The following is a 20,326-nucleotide window of genomic DNA, read 5'->3' on the forward strand; positions in this document are numbered from 1 at the left end:
GCTCAGCTTGCCTTGCAGAACCGGGAAGCAGCTAAAACAAAGTAAAAGGACACATACCATTTTAGGTGTTGAGTGTTGTGGTCTGAACGCATTCCTGCGGCAGACAGCAGAGAGACACCAAATAACCTCTGCAGATCATTTATAAACATCTGTCATTTACCTCCTCTGTTCCAACCATTCGCAGCAAAGCAAAAGCAGAATATATAACAAGATGTTTTTAACAAGTCTCTCTGGAAAGTGAACAAAGCTTCCCGTGACTCATTTATGTTGTTGCTGTAAGCAGCATCTGATAAGCTCCCGCAGGCTCAGACATAATACTTCACTGTCTGGAGCCACATAGGCAGTGAAACTGAAATTCAGCCGACCAGAGACAGATAAATGTTGAAAACCTCTCTGCAGTTAAAGTTTTATTTAAGTTACTGACTCAAACAGCGTCCACGCTGAAAGTCATTTAGTTTGCATTGAAGACTTTGGATTAATGAGTTAAAACAACATTTAATCTCCCTTTGGGATCAATAACGTGTTCCTGAGTTTGAATTATTGCATCCTGTCGAGATTTTCTTGTGGCTCCTAAACTAAGAGCAAGTAGAAAATCACGTTCGAGGGATCAAAATTCACAGATTTCTTTACACAAATATGACCATAGAAGAGTTACTTTTGATTGAAAATGTTTAAGACCAGTTCCATTTCCCATTTGTGGACGAGGAACAAAGAAGGTTTCAGCTGTTCATCAACAAATCAAAATCTAATTTATTTACAAAGCATATTTAAAAACAAAAGAGCAAATCAAGGAATCAAAGTCAAGACTTTTAAAACACATTCACATTTTAAAATACACATAAAGTCAAACAAAGACAATAAAATAAACTTACCAACTCACATTGGGCCAAACGCCATAGAAAAAAATGTGTTTTTAAAAACAGGAAGTGATGCCAGTCTAATATTGAACAGCAACACGTTCCAACATTTGGGGTGAAAACAGAAAAAGCTCAATCTCCTCACATCTTAAAGCAGCTTGTCGCCAAAAACAGACACACACATGAGGTTTTTGTTAAAGTTTTGTTCTTATTGAAAGAAACTAATTTTGGAAAAAAAAATAAAATTACCTTTTTTTTTTTTTTTTTTTGTTACCTAAATAGATTATTGTCATTTCCATACTTAAAATACCAACATTTCCACTTAACTTTATATTTTTGTCCATATGACTATGTAATTTTCAGGTATCTGTCCTGCCTTACAGAATGACCTGTGCTGGTTTCAGTCAATATTTTTGAAGTTACAAGTGAGATTTGAGGATTTTTTAATTACAACTTTTCCCCATAATTTCTGAAAAATAGAAGCAGGAAATGACAGAAAAGCAATGTTTAAGTCTAAAATGGGGACACGTGTGGCGAACTGACCTGGATCTGATTTCATAAATACAGAGTTCTTTGCTATTCATTACCTGATAAAATTGAGACGCATCCATTTCTTGCTGCTTTGGTTTCTTTGGATAATCTAATAACTCGTCTGATGATTCCTTCAATGGAGCCCAAGACATCTGTTCCCACTATGAACATTATTTATATCTTGCCATGTATGTTGGCACATGGAAAACATGTGTCACTTTGGTCTAAGTAGAATAAAATGTTCTGGAACACAAAGTCCTGTTGTGTCCATGAAGTATTTGTTGGTTTTGATGCGTGCCTGTGTTGTGTGTTTTCATAATGGGATGAAGGACTGCATTAGGCCTGATATCTTAATTTTATTGTGACGCCACAAAGTTGGAACATTTAGCGTTGTTATTCTGAGTCTCTGAATTAACGTCGTATTAGCCAAACGATCAGAAAGAAGGTCATGCATCAGGTGGAGCCGCTTCAATTACTTGGCATGCAAAGGTCAGTGAATCTTCATCAGTGCAGACAAAACTTGTGCAGAGTGTAGATTGAATTTAAGTAACCCAATGATTGGATCATTGCTGTGACATTTGGGTTGTTTTTGCAACAGTTTTGGGGCAATGACTCCACAATATTTAAACACACTGTTATCTTGACGGTTTTATTTATGTGTCCCTATAGAGTCTAGAGGGCCACATTAAAAGCTGCAGCAGGCCGGATTTGGCCCCCGCACCTCGAGTTTGACACCTTAGATTCTAAGGTGTCACCAAAACACATTTGATATGAAATGAAAGAGTAAATAAAGCTTTATTCAATTATTTTGAAAGACTACCGTAATTTTTCTCTTGTTTGTTTTCAAAGCAATTGCTGCTTAGTTAGTCCTTGTTTTGTCTAAACGGTAAAAAATCCAAAGGTCCATTGGACCCCAAAGTGCTTCACACAACATACAGTCATTCACCCATTCACACACCCATTCACACACACATTCACACACAGATGAATACATTTTGTGCCATGATAAAACCTAATTTATTAGCTTTTGCCAATTTTCAAGCTTCTTGAAAAGTTAAAAAAAATGTAAAAAAGGAAATAAAAGAAACAAAGTGACTCAAAGAGAACAAGATGGCCACCGATGGGTCGTTTTGGCGGAACAACAGATCAGTACAGAGAGTTTAGCTGCATGCAGTGTTTAAACTGAGAAAGTTTAGTAATTGTCTCTCTAGCTTCTCTTTGAAAGCAGGTTGTTCCTTTGTTCTCACAGCAGACAGTAGCTATTATTTACACCATCATTGATTTTTGAGTTGCCATCTTTAATCATTAAATACTTCAAGTTCAAACACTTTAATCAGTCATTAACCTGCCACACAGTCGACACTCATACCTGTGACTGGAATTACCTGGTGAAAACATTGGTCTGTTACTCTGGTCTGTAAAAACACTCAGAAAACAATACAGCAATGTACTGATATTGGAAAAGGTCATTTTTACCTTTGAATACTTTAAGTATTTTCAAAAATAAGTCCTTCAGTACTTTAACTTGAGTAAACTTGTGATCGAACAACTTTTACTTGTGACTGCTCAACATTAGACCATGAGTATCAATACTTTTACTCAAATACTAGAGTCAAGTACTTGGTCCCACGCTGCACATCTGATACAGTTAATCAACTTCAAAGGGCAATGAAACAGACTTATAAACATACAATATGGTTTTGTTGTTTGGCTGTTGTCATTTTTAATTAAGTTCTGGATAATATTTTACTACTGTCATTTTTATTATGATTTTTATTTATCTATTTTATCTAAAAAACAAAACAAAAACAACCTAATGCTCGGTTACAAAGCAGTTATTCAGTTGTCTTTAGTTTTGGTTGAGTCGTGTTATTTTCACAAAACTAACCAAAATGAAATCATCAATACAGGAATATGACTAAAATAATCCTTTCAGATTTTTACCACATATTAACCTGCATTTTTACATCAACAGTTGTGTTCATGCTGTGTCTGAGTAAATATAAAACAACACAAACAGAAACATAAATCCTGTCCTGATTATACGTCTCCAGTTTATTTTTACTCGTTTCCCTGTTATTTATTCTGCATTATCTGGAGTCAATTAGAGTGAGAGAGCCGCTGCTGTCGGAGGCGTCTGATGCCCAGACAGTGAGTCACCAGCAGCAGTGAGAGATGTGAGCATCCCTAAGAGTCTGAACAGCTACAGGTGGATTTTAGGGGGAAAAATTCCCTGACTCACACCACCGTGTTACTCTGAATTCCCAGCATGTTTTCTTTTACCCTGGAAAAAGCACACGTGAACATCCACTGAGTCAGCCGCTTCGAGTTTCTGATCAAAGACGGACAAATTAGATCATAAAGTCCAGAGCCAAGCGGAGTGTTGCGTTGTTTTTATTCAGCTCGAGAGGCAGGCGTCGACGCCGCGCTTATCTTCATCAGTTCAGGCAGGGAGATACTGAGAGAAGATGAGCCTTTTCCATGCTGGAGGCGGGGTATTTTAGGTTGGACACTTAGAGGGTAATTTTCCACTTGATCTTGTCAGTTCCCTTGGAAAATAAAACAGGCTGTGTGAGTAAGAGGAAAGACGAATACTTGCTCAGGGTGTAGGATTGTGAGGGAGCTGCGGGGGGATTTCACAGGCTTCTTATCTGTCCGCTCTCACTCCATCACTACGGGAAATTATCAGTCCACTCATCTAAAGCGGTGATTTACAAACTTTCCAAATAGCAGAAACACTGCTCTTTGCAAAGATGTGCATATTTTTTGACAAAAATCCGAAAGGGGTTCAAATCTGCCTCAGTTTAGGGTTTTTTTTCCCGGAGTTTTTATTTAACGTTTCCATTATGTGAACCCTTTAAACTCTGCTTTAGTTGCTCCATGCTAAGCCTTGGATGAATAAATTGCAAACTCCTAAGTAATATCTGCAACAATAAATCAACAAACCTCAAGTTAAAGTATGTGAAAACACACAGCCTGGATCAGAAATCGGTGAGACTGTAAAATAAGGTGATTTGTGCTTGTAAAACTAAAACATGCCGTTTGAAAATGAATTACACGGTAGATTTTCCTGACCAAAGAGGGTTTTCCCTCAAGTATTCACAAGGAATGTGGATCTCAAATGCTTTATTTATTGTTCTCCAGTTTTAGTTTTATGATATCATCTGCGACAATAACGGCCAGAGAGGAAATAGGAATAATAGGAAGATAAGAGAAAAGCCACAGGCAAATCCCCACTGGGTTTTTTCATATCAGAACACTGGACCCGTTTCACTGCAAACAAAACGTCCCACACCACCCACACACCTTGTGGTTGCCTCTTCCTGCTCCTCGCTACATATCAGATGGTGTTCCAGGCTGAAACATCATTTTGTTTTCCTGCCGCTGTCTCCAAAAAACCCGTAATAGATATTCATTCTGTGTGTTTGCAGAACTCATGTTTCATGCAGCTGGCCAACTGCTGCATTCCTTGTTTGGAGCTAAGCAGCTTCTTTAAGATATTTAATGGCTCGGGCTGATTTACCGATCTGGCTGCAGGCCTATCTCTCTTAGTAAACCCTGGATCTGTTCTCTCCGCCAGGTTGGCAAGCTGATCCAAGAGGCGGCGGGGAAGAGTAACCTGAAGAGAATAACGCTGGAGCTGGGAGGGAAGAATCCCAACATCATTTTTGCAGATGCAGATTGTGAGTTACAAAGTAATCAGAGATATTCCACCAGGAGTTTATGCAATAAGTCTGAAAACTTATAAAACTTTGGATACATATATGAATTGGTGAACACACGTGTGTATTGTGTTATTCTCACAGCGCCACCCAGTGGTATTAAGAGTGGTCATGTTTGTCACATAGATGCACCCCTTCTGACCTATTGACCTCAGTTTGACTCCATCTTCTGGATTAAATAGATCTGTTTACATGTATAAGTGTGCTTCACTCTTATTAGGTTTTGGAAAATCAACTTTTTCCTTAAATATAATGTGACACAGAGCGCTATTTTTCTCCCTAAGCCACTCCTCAAAATGGGAAAAATAGAAAACATGCAATTCAAGTAAGATGAGGCGAAAATAAAAAGTTTAAAACAACCAGAACTGTGACAAGAAAATCACCGAATGCTTTAAATGTGTAAAATGTTGTTGCTGAAGTTTGTGTAGTCTTATCAAGGGTATTAATAGTGTAACCCTTCTTCATTCATCTCAGGTGCAGTAGGTTGACCAGTAGGTTGACTTCACGACATTCAGTTTTCTCTCCATTTACTCTAAAAAAAGAGGAAATCAAGTTGGTGGTTAACATCAGTCCAGCAGCTTCTGTCCCATTACATTAAATAAAATATAATAAATAACCCAGAACAAACCACAAAGCAATATCTCCCAATGAACAGTTAGCAGCAGTTAGCATTTGTAGCTAAACTGGGCAACATTAACAATGATAATATTTAGAAACAAAACACAAAACATAACAAATTTTCTCAGATTTCATCTGTGAAATTTGTACACTATCAAATTTATCCAACGTATATTTTAAAATATAATACTTATAAAGAAAACACAGAGCTCATTCTGATACATACCACAGTTACCAATGGCAACAGAAAAAGGGGGAGGAGCTGTCAGTTACCGGTTACTATGGTAACCACCAACTGCCAAGTGCAGCGCACAGAACTTAAAACACCAATAAATATCTGGAGAAACAACTTGTTGGCTAAACAAAATAAATTCAAATAAATACATTCTGACAAACTTTAAATGTATAATATTGTTAAAATAAAACCCTGTTTCAATAGTACAAAGCTTTAAAGACAGCAGTACTAATGGTAGCTGAAAACAATAATTTCTCCCTCCGTTTTACTAAAATATATTCTTTCTAAAAACTTTGTATACATTTTTTACATGTTAGGTAAAATGATTCATGGAGACACATCGAAATAATAAACATTAATTTATCATATTAATCTCAGGGTTTTTATTTCTGAACTGTTGCATTGCACCTTCCTAAAAAAGTGAATGAACCAGGTGAGAGTTTACACTTCTTACATCCCCAAAACAGCAACAATGCACAACTTATCAACAAGTTACACTGACTGTTTTAAAGATAATAATGAAATAGCTTCCAACGCTCTTAGTCAAACGTGTGCAACTTTTCCTCATATGATGTAATAAGTCTTGTAATGCATGTGAAATGAAAAGGAACATATGAAACTTCATCTTCCATAAATCTCCATGACAGCGAACAAACACCGATTTGTTTTCTATTCATGTAAAGAAGCAGATTTGTCTCTGTCTGAATTTTATTCAATTAAAAGACCATACCTCAAAGCTTTAAAGCCTTTTGGTGCTTTGAAAAGTTCTGGTTGGATGAGTTTCGTATAACCTTAAGGTGCCCGACCATACTGGGGGCTCAGACTGTTTTCAAATGCTTTCAACAGGCGTAAGAGGGGTTGGTTGGGGCCTGTAAATCAGGAGAATGGACCCTGACTCAGTCGGGTGCTTCATAAATCACCGGGGTCCATTAACCCTTTCTGGTGAAGAGCGGGATCCATCCTGCTGGTGTCAGATTGGCTTCACCAAAGATGTCTTTCTCACATCATTTCTTGCAAACACTGAGCTTGAACCATAGAAAAACATTTCATGCTGAAGGGTTTTCTTCCACGGAATAAGTACTCTAATCTCTGTATTGATTAAGCTCTTTTTGTTCACAGTGGATGTTGCGGTTGAACAAGCCCACCAGGGCGTGTTCTTCAACGCGGGCCAGTGCTGCACAGCGGGTTCCCGCATATTTGTGGAGGACTCCATTCATGACGAGTTTGTCCGAAGGAGCGTGGAACGAGCCAAGAGGAGGACAGTGGGCAGCCCCTTCGACCCCACGACTGAGCAGGGTCCGCAGGTGAGACGACTTCGCTTTTAGTTTCCACCTTCCTGTTTTTTTTGTGTTTTTTTTAATAAATAATCTAAATTATTCTGTTCTTCATGTCCTAATCCATGCTTGTCCTTTACCTCCACAGATCAGTCGGGAGCATCAGAACCGTGTGCTGGAGTTCATCCAGAGCGGCGTCAGTGAAGGAGCCAAGCTGGAGTGTGGAGGCAAAGCTCTGGGCCTGAAAGGTTTCTTCATCGAGCCCACCGTGTTCTCCAACGTGACGGACGACATGCGCATCGCCAGAGAGGAGGTACAGGAAGCCTGCATCTTAATTCAACATTATTCAGTGAAACTGTGTGGAAGAAATGTTATTTCTACCTAAACAAGAGCACAAAACTTCAAACTATACAACCCGTTTTTTCATTACTTGTTCAAAAAGATTATTCATTCATAATAATCTATTATTATTATTTCATATTCATAGCGAATAGTGATGAATGCTACGCCATGGCTTTAAGTTTGTTTCATTTCAAAAAAGTACATTTGAAAAAAAAGTACATACAGTCAAAAAAAATAATAATTCACACAATTTTTCCAACATATGATTAAATTAATCAATAAATCAGTCAGGTTTATTTGTATAGCACATTTCAGCAACAAGTCATGTCTAAGTGCTTTCCGTCACAAAATCATGAAAACTTCATAAACTCATCATACAGTCAACAGTTATGAAAACCAGCGACGTTTTGTCATGTGCCTCCGTTAAAATAATCAAAACACATCAAATACGATGGTCAATTTATGTTTCAAAAGCAACAGGTGGGTTTTTAGTCCAGACTTAAGGGAACTCTGTGTTTTGCTGTTTCCTGGAAGTTTGTTCCAGATTTGTGGTGCATAGAAGCTGAATGCTGCTTCTCCATGTTTGGTTCTGCTTCTGGGGTGCAGAGCAGAACCAGAACCAGGCTTGTTTGTGAAACTTGAAGTAAAACTTAAATCGCAGGAATGATGAGACGAACAATTCCCACTGTTTTCAAATCATACTTTTTAAAACCTCTTCATACTACGACACCAATAATCTGAATGTCATTCAGCAATAAAAAAGTCAGTCAGTATCTATGAAATCTAACAGAACAGACAATAAAATGCAGAAATGAAAGTTAATAACATGAAAATAAAGAGTGAGACACAGTCCATACAAAGCAGAAACGCACAACCAAATAATATGTGTCCATTCTGAATCCTGATTTCTTATTTCTGCAGATTTTTGGGCCAGTCCAGCAGATTATGAAGTTCAAAACGATTGAAGAAGTGATTGAAAGAGCCAACAACTCAGACTACGGTTTGGTTGCTGCTGTTTTCACCAGCGACATCAACAAAGCCATGACCATAACCGCTGCCCTGCAGGCCGGCACGGTGTGGTGAGTTCAGTTTCCTGTAACAAGCTTCATTTTTCATGTGGGAAATATTAAACATTTCAGCCGTCCAGAGCCCGTAAGCTGACACCACACTATCTCAACTATTATTACACATGCTACAACCAGCTTCTCTTGTGTGTTTCCCCCCCTCTCTCACACACACACACACACACACACACACACACACACACACACACACACACACACACACACACACACACACACACACACACACACACACACACACACACACACAACTCCCAGAAATGTGAGATGAAATTTGTGAGAACAGGATTCGGTGCAGTCCGGTGTGTATGCGGGAATAGCACAACCACTCGTTGAGTTCGCTCAGAGTTGTTTGGTTTCATTTGTAATTACCTTCAGATGGTTATGAGTAAGAGCAGGAGTGGAGCTAACACGCAGCATCTGCCAGAAACATTTCGCTGCCTGTACCACAGCGGTCTGGTAGCTAAACAAACGTTTATATTGCAGCTTTGTCCTTCAGTTTTCATGTGTCACAATTACACACCCACCACCATCCACCATCACACAAACAAGGCGTAATTTGTCAAAATCTTCCCAAAACAAAACTCACAAGAGCATCTTTTTAAAGAAAACACTTCTCGAGCTTTATTTCTGTGCATTATTTTCCCACAAACTCGGCTCTTCTCCATTTAAACTGACCACAGTCGTCTTCATCCCGTTTCTTTTTAGCAGTTTTTTCCCAGCCAGCTGTAATTAAACTCACTCACGCAGCGAGCCAGAATTATCTGATGGGGTTCAGCAGGTTATGAAAACAACCTGCAGTGATGACGGTGGTATATTCTTGATCTGTCCTCCTTAATGCAGCTTACACTGTCCTCAACTTTGAAGCAAACCACAGGAGTCAAATGCATCAGACTGATCAATGCTTTGTGTATTTCCCAGGATAAACTGCTTCAATGCTCTGAGCACACAGTGTCCGTTCGGCGGATACAAGATGTCTGGCAATGGACGTGAATTGTGAGTACGGTTTGGTTTTCTGCCCTCTACATATACACAACTTAACCGCAATATCACTAATAATGACTTCATGTTTCAAAACAACATTTATTAAGCTCAAATAAATCTGTTTTAAAAGGATATTGCAATGTTTCTTTCTTTATGCGTCTCTTGCGACGTACAGTTGAAACCAGATGTTCACGTCCAGTTTGCAATAGACGCACAACCTGCTATTTCTCACAGTCAAATATTAAATCTGACTAAAAGTTTCCTCTCTTAAAATGACTAAAATAGGTCTTTACAGTTTTTTGTTATCTCTTTCTTAAAATATGCTGAATAATAATGTTAGTGTAAAAACTGCAAAAACTCTTACCAAGTAATTTTGTTCCAGTTTTTAGTGTAATCTTAGTACATTTGAAATAAGACAAAACTAATGAGCTTGTCTCTTAATATTGAATTTCTTATTAAAGCTAGATGATCTGCCAGTTTAACTGGTATTTTTCATCAACGTTAATACATTATTGGTTTAAAACAATGTCCTGTATCTTGCTGAGAAGTTACTTCTAAGTTAGTTTTGTCTTATTTTAAGGGTATGAAGATATTTGCACTAAAAACTAGAACAAAAATACTTGGTAAGATTTTGTGTTTTTGCAGTTTAAGCTTGTTCAGGGTTAATTCACAATATTTGAGTTCATCAGAGGATGAATGTGGATGAATTTTAAGAAATCTTAAATGTCTTAAAGCATTATGTTGTATGTCTTTTTTTCTGCAGGAGGAATTGGTGCACTTTATAAAACAGATTTCATTATAAGGAAAGAGGATTGTAAAGACATTAAAGCTGAATTGCAAAGTATGAGACAGGAAAATAAAGTCTGGGCACGAAATTTGTTACAAACTGAGTTAAAACCCTGGAAATATTTTGGGCAGAGATAAAAATGAACATGTGAACAAGAAGGGCTTTCAAGTCTGACTCAGTTACAGCATTTCTGCCAGGAGGAACAGGCAAATTATTCCATCAAATTATTGTGTCGTGCAGTTCAAACATGTATTTTTGTCTAGTTTCTAGAGTATTATCTTATCACACTTGAAATAAGACAAAACTAACTTACAAGTACCTTTTCAACAAGATACAGGAGCTTGTTTTAAGCAAATAATTCCTTTATATTGACGAAAAGAACAAGTTCCTTATACATTTAGCAAGACAATCTCCTCATGTTACACATGAAATGATTTTTTTAACGGTTTTCTGGCTCTAGTGACCTTTATTTGAAAGTACTACCACATGAAAGTAGGTAATGAGAGAGAGGAAAGACATGCAGCAAAGGTCACCAGGCCAGGAATCGAACCTGCGACTAAGGCCTCCTTATGTGGGTTGTCTTAACCCCTTCACCACCCTTATGTGGAATAATTTGCTATTAATCTCAAGGGATTATTTCCTGAAAACAAGCTCCTAAATCTTGCTGATAAGTTACTTTGGAGTAGTTTTGTCTTATGTCAAGAGTATTAAGATATTTGTACTAGAAAATAGATAAAAAATACTTGGTAAGATTGTCTGTTTGTGCAGTGAGGGCAGCAAACAGGTCATGTATGCAAACTTCTGAATTTAAAGACAGAAAAATATTGTTAAAAAAATGTATATTGTCCTGGAATTTAGCAACCAGAGATAATTTTGGTTATCCTAACTAACCAAAAACAGAAAAATAATTGCACCACTTAATGGCAGAGCGGGATGATAGAAGGTTATGTGTGTGAACATCTGGTTTCAGTGTGTGTATTATCTGATCAGAGCTGCTTCCTGTTTCAGGGGAGAAAGTGGCCTGAGGGAGTACACAGAGCAGAAGACCATCACAATAAAGATGGCCTCCAAAAACTCTTAAAGGCAGACACGCATCTTCCTCTCCATCGTCATCCTCACACTGTCCACAGCAGCAGACCACACCGGCCGTCCAAACTAGCTCTCTCCATGGTTAAACTCAGCCTCCACTCTCTCTCCACCCACATTAACTCGACCTGGCGGCCCCTCACCCCGCCGTCTATCTTCAGGTCTCCACTGGCAACCACTGACCCCGCACTGTTTACCTCCTCCTCCACTAACAACACTAAAGCACTCACAGAGATGATATGGGAGGATGCTCCGACCGCGCCGTCCAACGCCGCCGCTCCCCGCTGCCCCTCTCCAGATGCTGGAAGCTCAGAGACTCGGTCGCTGCACTTGCAATAAGCCCTTTACTAGCTACTTGTCGCGTGCTGGGAGTTTCCTTTCTGCTGTGCGACATGATTGTCAAAACCTCATTCTTCCTCGTCTTGGTTAGGATTTACCGGCGCGCGCCGGCTCGTTCCGAGACCACTGATGTTTCCGTCAGCCTCACACGTGAACGGATGAAATGTTGATTCAGAATTTAAATTGACTCCTAATTGTCTTTGTTTATATATTAGCTCATATGACCTAACACTGTATGTAAACCTTTGACTGACGTAAAGTTGTTAAACTCTTAAAAAGCATTTTACACTCACTTGTTTTAAAAAAAAAAGAACGAAAAAAAGCGGTGTAGGTGTATTTTAAACTTTTGTAACTATCATTGATGTCCATGTATGTTTATGTTTATACAATCGTATGCTATAAAATTATAAAATGACTGTAGTTATGTTCTTTTGCAGTAAATCATTTTTCTTTTGCTGTAAAAACTTTTGAGTGTTTTTTTAGAGCTTTGTGTCTCAGGAGGTCTTGCTGTCTTTAATCTTATCGATTTCTTTATCATTAAACTAATCTGCCTGACGAACCTTTAACAAACTAAAGTGCTGCAAACAATTACTTAAACCCCGACAAATTTCTTCTGTGTTCTGTTTTTCTCACACTTTTGGACAAAAATATAATAAAACTACAATGATAACTTGTATATTATGGGAATAAATAACGTCCAAACCGACCTGACCGTATGTGAAAAATCTATTTCCCTCATTGCTAAATTATGGAATAAATCAAAGCGTGTAGTAATCAGGTTACTGATTGCAGTAAATCGTTTTGAGTGTTTTTAATACAGAATTAATCTCTGAAGTGATTCTGATTTTTGTTCTCCTAACTGCAGACATTTACGTAATAATATCTATCAGATTAACTGCAGGGTTTGTTTTTAGTCCATCCATGGAAATAACAGACGTCTCCCAACTAATACGAAGAAACTAAACAAGAGGAATCATTTTTTAAATTGCCTTTTTTAACATGTTGGAAATGATTTAAATCCTTCTCAATAAATGAAAACTGATGGTAAGTTTATGTGCGTCTCCTCCAGTAGTTTTGACCTTTTTTTCCAAATCATCTCTAATCTTTATCTCCCTTCATCTGGAGGTTTGTGGGTGTTTTTAGGGCCGACTGTATATTTACAAGACTTTCAGCTCATTAAGGAAATTAAATATTGTGCAAATATCGACTCTAATAGTTAGTACTGGAGTGCATTGTGTCAGTAAATCAAAATAGTAATTGAAGCTCTATTTTACAGTTCTTATTGCATTTTACCTGCCTTGCTTTACAACGTTGCCACTTCCTACATGTAAAACTAAAATGCAAAACATGATTTCAAACAATATCAGGCTGAGATTGGTTTGTTAAATTCACTGCTTTGAAATGAACGTTAAAGATTTCCATCCTTGGAAGACGTATGCAAAGCAGCCGCAGTGCAGGGCATGCTGACGCAAAGTGTAAACTTTCCACGGTTTAATAAAATAAACATAGAATATATGCAAATAATAATCACAAGTGAGTTGTATGCAGCTCACACAACTCACTTGTATGCTAAATATGCTATTTTTTAATATTCTAAACTATAAAAAAGTCCTAAACTTTCAAATTCAGTTACATGTGTTGCTTGAAGGCTTTTTTAAACCATAGTTTTCATTTGAATTGAAAGTAATATCTTAATTTCTCAAAAAAAGCAAATTCTAAAAATAAAGGCAAAGAAATACAGTAATACAATGTATAATTTGCATGTTTTCCAAATCATCTGTTTGTTAACGAGGAGATAAAAGATATGTAAGAATTTCTTCAGTGATAACATCCAATGAATTATCTTTAACACACAGATGAATAACATATAAACATAATAATCTCACTTATGGTGTCAAAACAGCAGAACATTCAGTTTCAGTGTGTCTGTGTTGCTGACGCTGTTGCAAAGATTTCTGATTAAAAGCAATAAAAGAGGAAGAAAATAAAGGTCATGGAGAAAAGTTGAACTTTTACCAAACCTACAGCAGATTTTACACATCCAGTCGTCGTGGTTGACCGAGGTCATGACCTTTGAAACAGCAAAGGGCGTTAAATGTAACCTTAAAGGCGACAAGTTGCCAAATATTTAATGTCCAGTTGAGTTGGCCTCATTTCATGCTTTCTAAAGAGGAACTGAGGAAGTGAAAGTGATTACACAGTGTAACATGAAATAAAAGTTTATCCTGCTTTGATACACGCAGACAATATGGGGAAAATAGTTGGTAATATTGTTTGTCCTTTTAAATCTTAATTTAAAAAAGTAACAGATAAATAAATAAACAAAATACACTGCTCAAAAAAATAAAGGGAACACTCAAATAACACATCCCAGATCTGAATGAATGAAATATTCTCATTGAATACTTTGTTCTGTACAAAGTTGAATGTGCCGACAACTAAATCACACAAAAATCATCAATGGAAATCAAATTTATTAACCAATGGAGGCCTGGATTTGGAGCCACACACAAAATTAAAGTGAAATGTTCCCTTTATTTTTTTGAGCAGTATATTACAGTGCTTTAAAGTCGAAATGTTTTATTTTTCAGTGGGCCTTATCCTCTTCTTTAGAAAATTATTTAATTTTTCATTTAGACATTTTTTGAGCTCTTCCACTTTAGCGTTACATAGGATTTACCTCTGGACAAAACTGCAAAACGTTACTTTAACCCAATAAAAAAATAACTGATTTTCTGCTGCAGCAGACTCAGCGCACGAAAACCGTCTGTTGTCGAATAACTTGTTGAATTATCTGTTTGCTTTTTCCCACAGCTCCTCTCTTGGCTGGTATCTGCAGCCTTTGGAAAGTGAAAATGAAAAAGTGACCAGATTATTGGGTCACTTTATTAACACAACAGGGAATACCAGCAGAAGCTCACTCACAGGTTAAAAGCAAATGAAAGTTTAGATACGACCATCGTTTGTGTCCGTTTTTATCAATTGGGGGTTTATATGAAGCTGTTTAATTAATTTTTGATTAGTGATTAGCTCATTATTTCTCCTAAAATCTTGTTTGAGGTGTGAAGTATTGGTTCTCAAAATAATTCAACCTTGAATTCCGATTCAATATAAAACTGATGGCTTTATAAACATTGAATAGAGAGAGTAGAAAAAACTTACAAGATATAAAACCAAACATGGAGAAACAACATTTAGTTTTATCAGAACAAGAATCCAGAGAAACCCCTACTAGCTTACAAATGACATATTTCTTATTTTTATTAAACAATATGTAGTTTTATACTTTTACTTTTCTATTAGTTTATCCAGAGAAACTCCTATTAGTTTATTAAATGTGGAGTATTTTTTGTTTTTCTTTTGCTTTCTCTTGTTATTTTGATTGTATTTCCTCTAATTCATGTAAAACTCTTTGAATTTCCTTGTTGCTGTACAAATAAAATTACCTTATCTTACCTGAATTATTTTAAAGTGTCGCATAGCAATGCAAATTCTGCTTTTTATTTTATTTTTCAACATGTATTGATTGTTCCATCAGTGAACTATCAATGGCAAAAGTCATTTTTTAAGTATTTTGAGGAAAACTAAATGATATTAAATGTTGGAGCTTCTATTCAGATAAAAATATATCAGATTTAATTTACTTTTAGTAAGAAGAACCCTTTGAGAAGCTCTATTTTTTAGTGTGAGCTGGCCTAACCCCGGAGTCAGGGACATGAGCTTGTTAAAAAGACCACACACTGTCGGGGACGTTCACCCTTTGTCCAGATGCTCACTTATCCTTCCAAAACTTTATGGATTAATATTCCAGAAAGGCCGTGCTGGTTTCCCTTTCATCGGCTCTCTCAGGATATTTTCTCACATGACTCACCAAACACCCAGGAACGTCTGCCAGGCTCTGTACAGCATTTGTTAAAAAGGAGCACTTCCTTTTTCGCTCTGTGATTCCTATGGAGAAAGAATCATCATAAACACAGACAGTGGTAATTTAACAGCTCAGCAGCGTAGTAGCGCTGCTCATGTTTGAGGGATCTGAGTCTTCTCACTGAGACGACGTTGTGCAAACAGTCTCTGTTCGTGCTTCTCATTCCAGGGTAGTGAGAGTCAGACGCTCCTCCTCGCAGTGATGCTATTCTGAGTCAATGTCTCCGTAAAAATGAAGATGGCATGTCTGCTAAACATTACCGAAAATAGCTGCTACCTTTATCTTTGTCTTGGAAGTGTGTTTATGTGCTGTATGTGCAAAAGCATGAAGAGCTCGTTTTAACAGCGGAAGAAAAAGGTTAAACGGAAAGCTATCAAAAGGATCGTTGTGGGGTAACCAGAGGAAATGTATTACTCATTTTAATTAGGTTAAGTCTTCATAGAGCTGCTCCAAAAACACGCAGGTTGGTTGAGGTAAATTTCAGTGTGTACAGGCTTACAGATCACAGTGGTTATTCATTTCCAAGTTAAGAAATATGCTTAAAAACATAAAAGAAACTGAGGACAAAGCAGCCAAAAAGTTGACAAATAAAAATGACAATAAGTTGTTGTGAAGACTTAAAGCACAAATGTGAAGATTTATTTGGTGATTTGTCTAGAGAAGAGGAGGCGGTTAATTGAAATGCTGTAAAACATCAGCAGTTTGGAGATCTAACAGCTCGGCACCCTGCTGAGAAACATAAAATCATCTGTATTCTCACAACGTTTTCCAACAAAGACGATCTGTAGGGAAAGTAGGAGTCATAGCTCCACCTGTTTCCTGGTTCCTATAAGCTGCTACTCATCAATTCAGTGGATTACGAGAATAAAGATATTTTTTGTCAACAAAACTATTCTGGTGGTGCAGAATCTGACTTTGGCCTCAAAACTCTCACTTTGTGTGAAAATTTACTTTTTGTTTTTGAAAGGGAAAGGTTGAGCTTGTATTTAAGGACGTAGGTTTTTCTATTCTGAAATGTTCTATTTAAAATCAGCTATGGGTTATTTCAATTGATTAAGTTCTGATCTACCCATAGGAATCCCACAAAATACATAAAAATGACCTTAAACCTTTGCCTGACTTCCTGCCTACATTATAACTCCATCATGGCGATAAGATTGCCATATGATATAATTTCTAGAATGCACCTCACCTGCATCCTAAAGAAAGCATCACCAGATCTTTGGCTTGATATGTGGTTATGGGGATTCATGGTTTGATTATTACTGCTATAATGTCAGAGAAAACATATTTGACAGCCACAAAGAATGTGGTTGATGACTGAAGGAAGGTTTTCAAACTTTCTAACTCTGTTAGACAGGATGTGTGTCTCATAAACAGCAATTTGTCTTCATGTAGTTTTAAGCAGTCAGTAATAGCTTTGGTATTTATGGTAGTACATCCATGTTTTTGACATAAAAAACTGTAGTACTCACTTCATCTGAATGGGATTAATTGAGTCTTTTTAGGAAGAAAGAACGTTACATTATCTTTCAGCTTTTTGCAGCTGCTGCTTCACGTTTTGGTTTGCTGTGGGAGAAGCATGCCTTTAAAAATCTAATTTTCCTTTAGACACTTTGATAATGCACTGACTACCACAGCTGTCCATCCCAAACCATCATGAGAACCATTATGGTGCATCATGATAACCATTTGAAAGCTTTGAGGTCATTTCTTCAACGCCAGCCCTGACTGCTTGCCTTGGGACGGCTGTCCTCAGACTCCTCTGCATATATTTAAGAGAATGTGCAGACAATTTGTTCCAGATTTTCTAAACTGTTGTAATTCACACGTATACTTCAAAGCTGATTTAGTGCTCGGGATGCACTCTCACAGCTGGAAACGTGAGGGAAGGCATGCATCGTAAGATTAGGAGGCAAGACTAGATCTGGTGCTTTACATACTGAAGAGAAATGCTGCATGCATCCCAATGCACAAGATAAGTATAGTATAGTATAGCATACCATAGCATAGTGTGGCACAGCACAGCATAGTGCAGTGTAGCACAGTATAGCGTAGCATAGCACAGTATGGCATAGCGTAGCGTAGCACGGCACAGGGCAGGATAGTATGGTATAGTGTATCATGGCATAGTATGGTGTGGCGTAGTATGGCATAGCGGGGCACGGCACAGTATTGTGTAGTGGAGCATAGCATAGTATAGCATAGCATGGTGCGGCATAGTATAGTATGATATAGTATAGTGTAGTATGGTGTGGTATAGTATAGCATAGCATAGTATGGTATACCAGTGCAGCATATTATAGCATACTATACCATAGTATAGTATAGTAAAGTATAGTATTGTATAGCATAACATAGTATAGCATAGTATAGTACAGTATAGTATAGTATAACATAGCATTGTATTATATAGTGTGGTATAGCATAGTATGGTATAGTGAGGTATAGTATAGTACAGTACAGAATAGTATAGTATAGTGCTGTATAGTATAGTATTGTACAGCATATCACGGTATAGCGTAGCATGGCATGGTGTAGCGTAGCATGGTATAGTATACCATAGTATAGTACAGTGTAGTATGGTATAGTGCAGTACTGCACAGTATAATATAGTATGGTGTAGTATAGTATGGTATGGTACAGTATAGTATGGAACAGCGTAGCATGGTATAGTGTGGTGCGGTGCTGGATAGTGTGGTATGGTATAGTGTTGTGGTACAGTGTGGCATAGTATAGTATGGTGTTGCATGGTATAGCACAGCATAAAATAGTGTAGCATAGCAGAGTATGCTATAATAACGTACAGAAAAAGGATGGGTGGCTGAAATGATTGTGAATAGTTTATCCTGTAATCAGGAGCGGTCTTTCTTTTAAAGCAGAACTTTTAGATTTTTTGAAACTGCTTATGTTTGCTTAACCTTCACCTGCAGTTTGAGAGAAATATCAGACAGCATAAAACATTTTTAATATACAAACAGGGCATCTAATTTCAGTGGGGAGTTAAAGTAAGAATGTGCTGCAAACATTTACATAAGAACCACCAACTTTCTCTCTCCAGAGAAATGTGAGGAGTGAATATCTTCAGATTTAATGGTGGCAGACAGGGTCAGGGTCAAGTGTTTGATTCAAAACGAGAGCCAGGCTTCAGCGAGGACCACATGATCTTAGATAGAAGTCAGGTTTAAACCTGATGAAGATCAGAGCTGTTTCAGAGACTTCTCAGCAGTAAATATTATGCTCACTGCAGTGATGCAAGACATTCATTGTGGAATGCCTTCATGTCAACAAAGCATAGTATGAGGGAAGTATAAAAATAAAAGCAATCATGCAGGGAATCTATCAAAGCCAGATTCAGGAACAGTCTCTTACAAATACAAGTTTGTTGGTGCGCTGTCATGACTGCATCTATATGATTCATAAGTCACTAACACCTTTTGTTAAATCTATCTCATAAAACATATTTTGCCTTATGAAGTGATATCCTTAAAGACCGGTCAAGCCGTTATGGGATAGATAATGTATTATATGATTTAAGCAACGTCTTGGAATTACTCCAAGGTTAAGTGGTAATCCTATATCCATCAACTCTTGAATCCCAGTACAAATGACCTGGACTATGTATTTATTGGAAGGAGCACTTATGAAGCTTGATAAGTATCATTCACCTGCCATTACCCTATGCTCAGAAGGATGAGCTATGGGAGCCATTCGTATGCTAATCACTCAGTCTGCTCATTAGCTTCAGAGGTTACATTTTGCTGCACAGATTTCTCTGATTCAACCTGTGAGAAATAACTTTTTAAAGAAAAGAATTGCTGGGTGATCTATGGGTTATCCATGGTGTGCCAAATTTAATCTGGAACTATTGAATTTATTCATTTGTGCTGTCAGGACTTAAATGAGGCAGGGACACCGCAGCTATGAATGTCATCATAAAATACCAGCTTGATGCGTCTACAGTCAGGCTTGATGATATTTAAATGTGCGAAGAAAGGACACCTGCCTGACTGACTTGATGGAAGTTTCTTTTTAGCTGTGGAGGTTCGACTGATTTTGAAAAATAGTTTTAGGTATTTAGGTAAATACATTTTATACGTTAAACCATCGTAAACAGTTTGGAAAAGACGTTGATGTAGTAAAACCTCAAGCCAGTTTAATTTTCAAACATAAAATTAACACATTATGATAAATGATCTCAATGTTTTCTTCTAGGCTTTTTGCTGTCTGTCATTTTAAAGGAAGTGGTAAAAAACAACTAAAAACTAGTCATAATCTATTTTTACCCATACTTTTTTAAATTATAACAATGACATAATTAGATTAATTAAATTTCCATTTGGATTAATTAACAGAACGGAAAATTCACATTGTTCCATGACGTATCAAGCAGATGAGTACATGCAACTTTTTTCACAGTTACAAAAACTGCTCATTGTACCTCAAATCTACATATAACCAATTAATCTAAATGATTACACTTAAATTATGAATGATTCACCTGAATCCATAATCATACAACTTCTTCCTGGTCCGTAAATGCC

The 20,326-nt window shown here is 37.2% G+C and overlaps 1 protein-coding gene across 1 annotated transcript in view; it reads left to right on the plus strand.

Moving 5' to 3' along the window:
* Nucleotides 1-12,910, plus strand: part of aldh1a2 (aldehyde dehydrogenase 1 family, member A2) — a 34,789-nt gene extending 21,879 nt beyond the window's left edge. The window contains exons 8-13 of the mRNA XM_088004307.1: nt 4,969-5,071; nt 7,083-7,267; nt 7,386-7,550; nt 8,501-8,658; nt 9,583-9,657; nt 11,441-12,910. Coding sequence (XP_087860433.1) covers nt 4,969-5,071; nt 7,083-7,267; nt 7,386-7,550; nt 8,501-8,658; nt 9,583-9,657; nt 11,441-11,513 — 759 coding nt within the window. The 3' untranslated portion in view covers nt 11,514-12,910. The remainder of the gene's footprint in view (nt 1-4,968; nt 5,072-7,082; nt 7,268-7,385; nt 7,551-8,500; nt 8,659-9,582; nt 9,658-11,440) is intronic.
* Nucleotides 12,911-20,326: the final 7,416 nt, after the last annotated feature.

Source organism: Poecilia mexicana, unplaced genomic scaffold (genome assembly GCF_051168715.1).
Source record: "Poecilia mexicana isolate PSO_F unplaced genomic scaffold, ASM5116871v1 scaffold_3, whole genome shotgun sequence".
Classification (NCBI taxonomy): domain Eukaryota; kingdom Metazoa; phylum Chordata; class Actinopteri; order Cyprinodontiformes; family Poeciliidae; genus Poecilia; species Poecilia mexicana.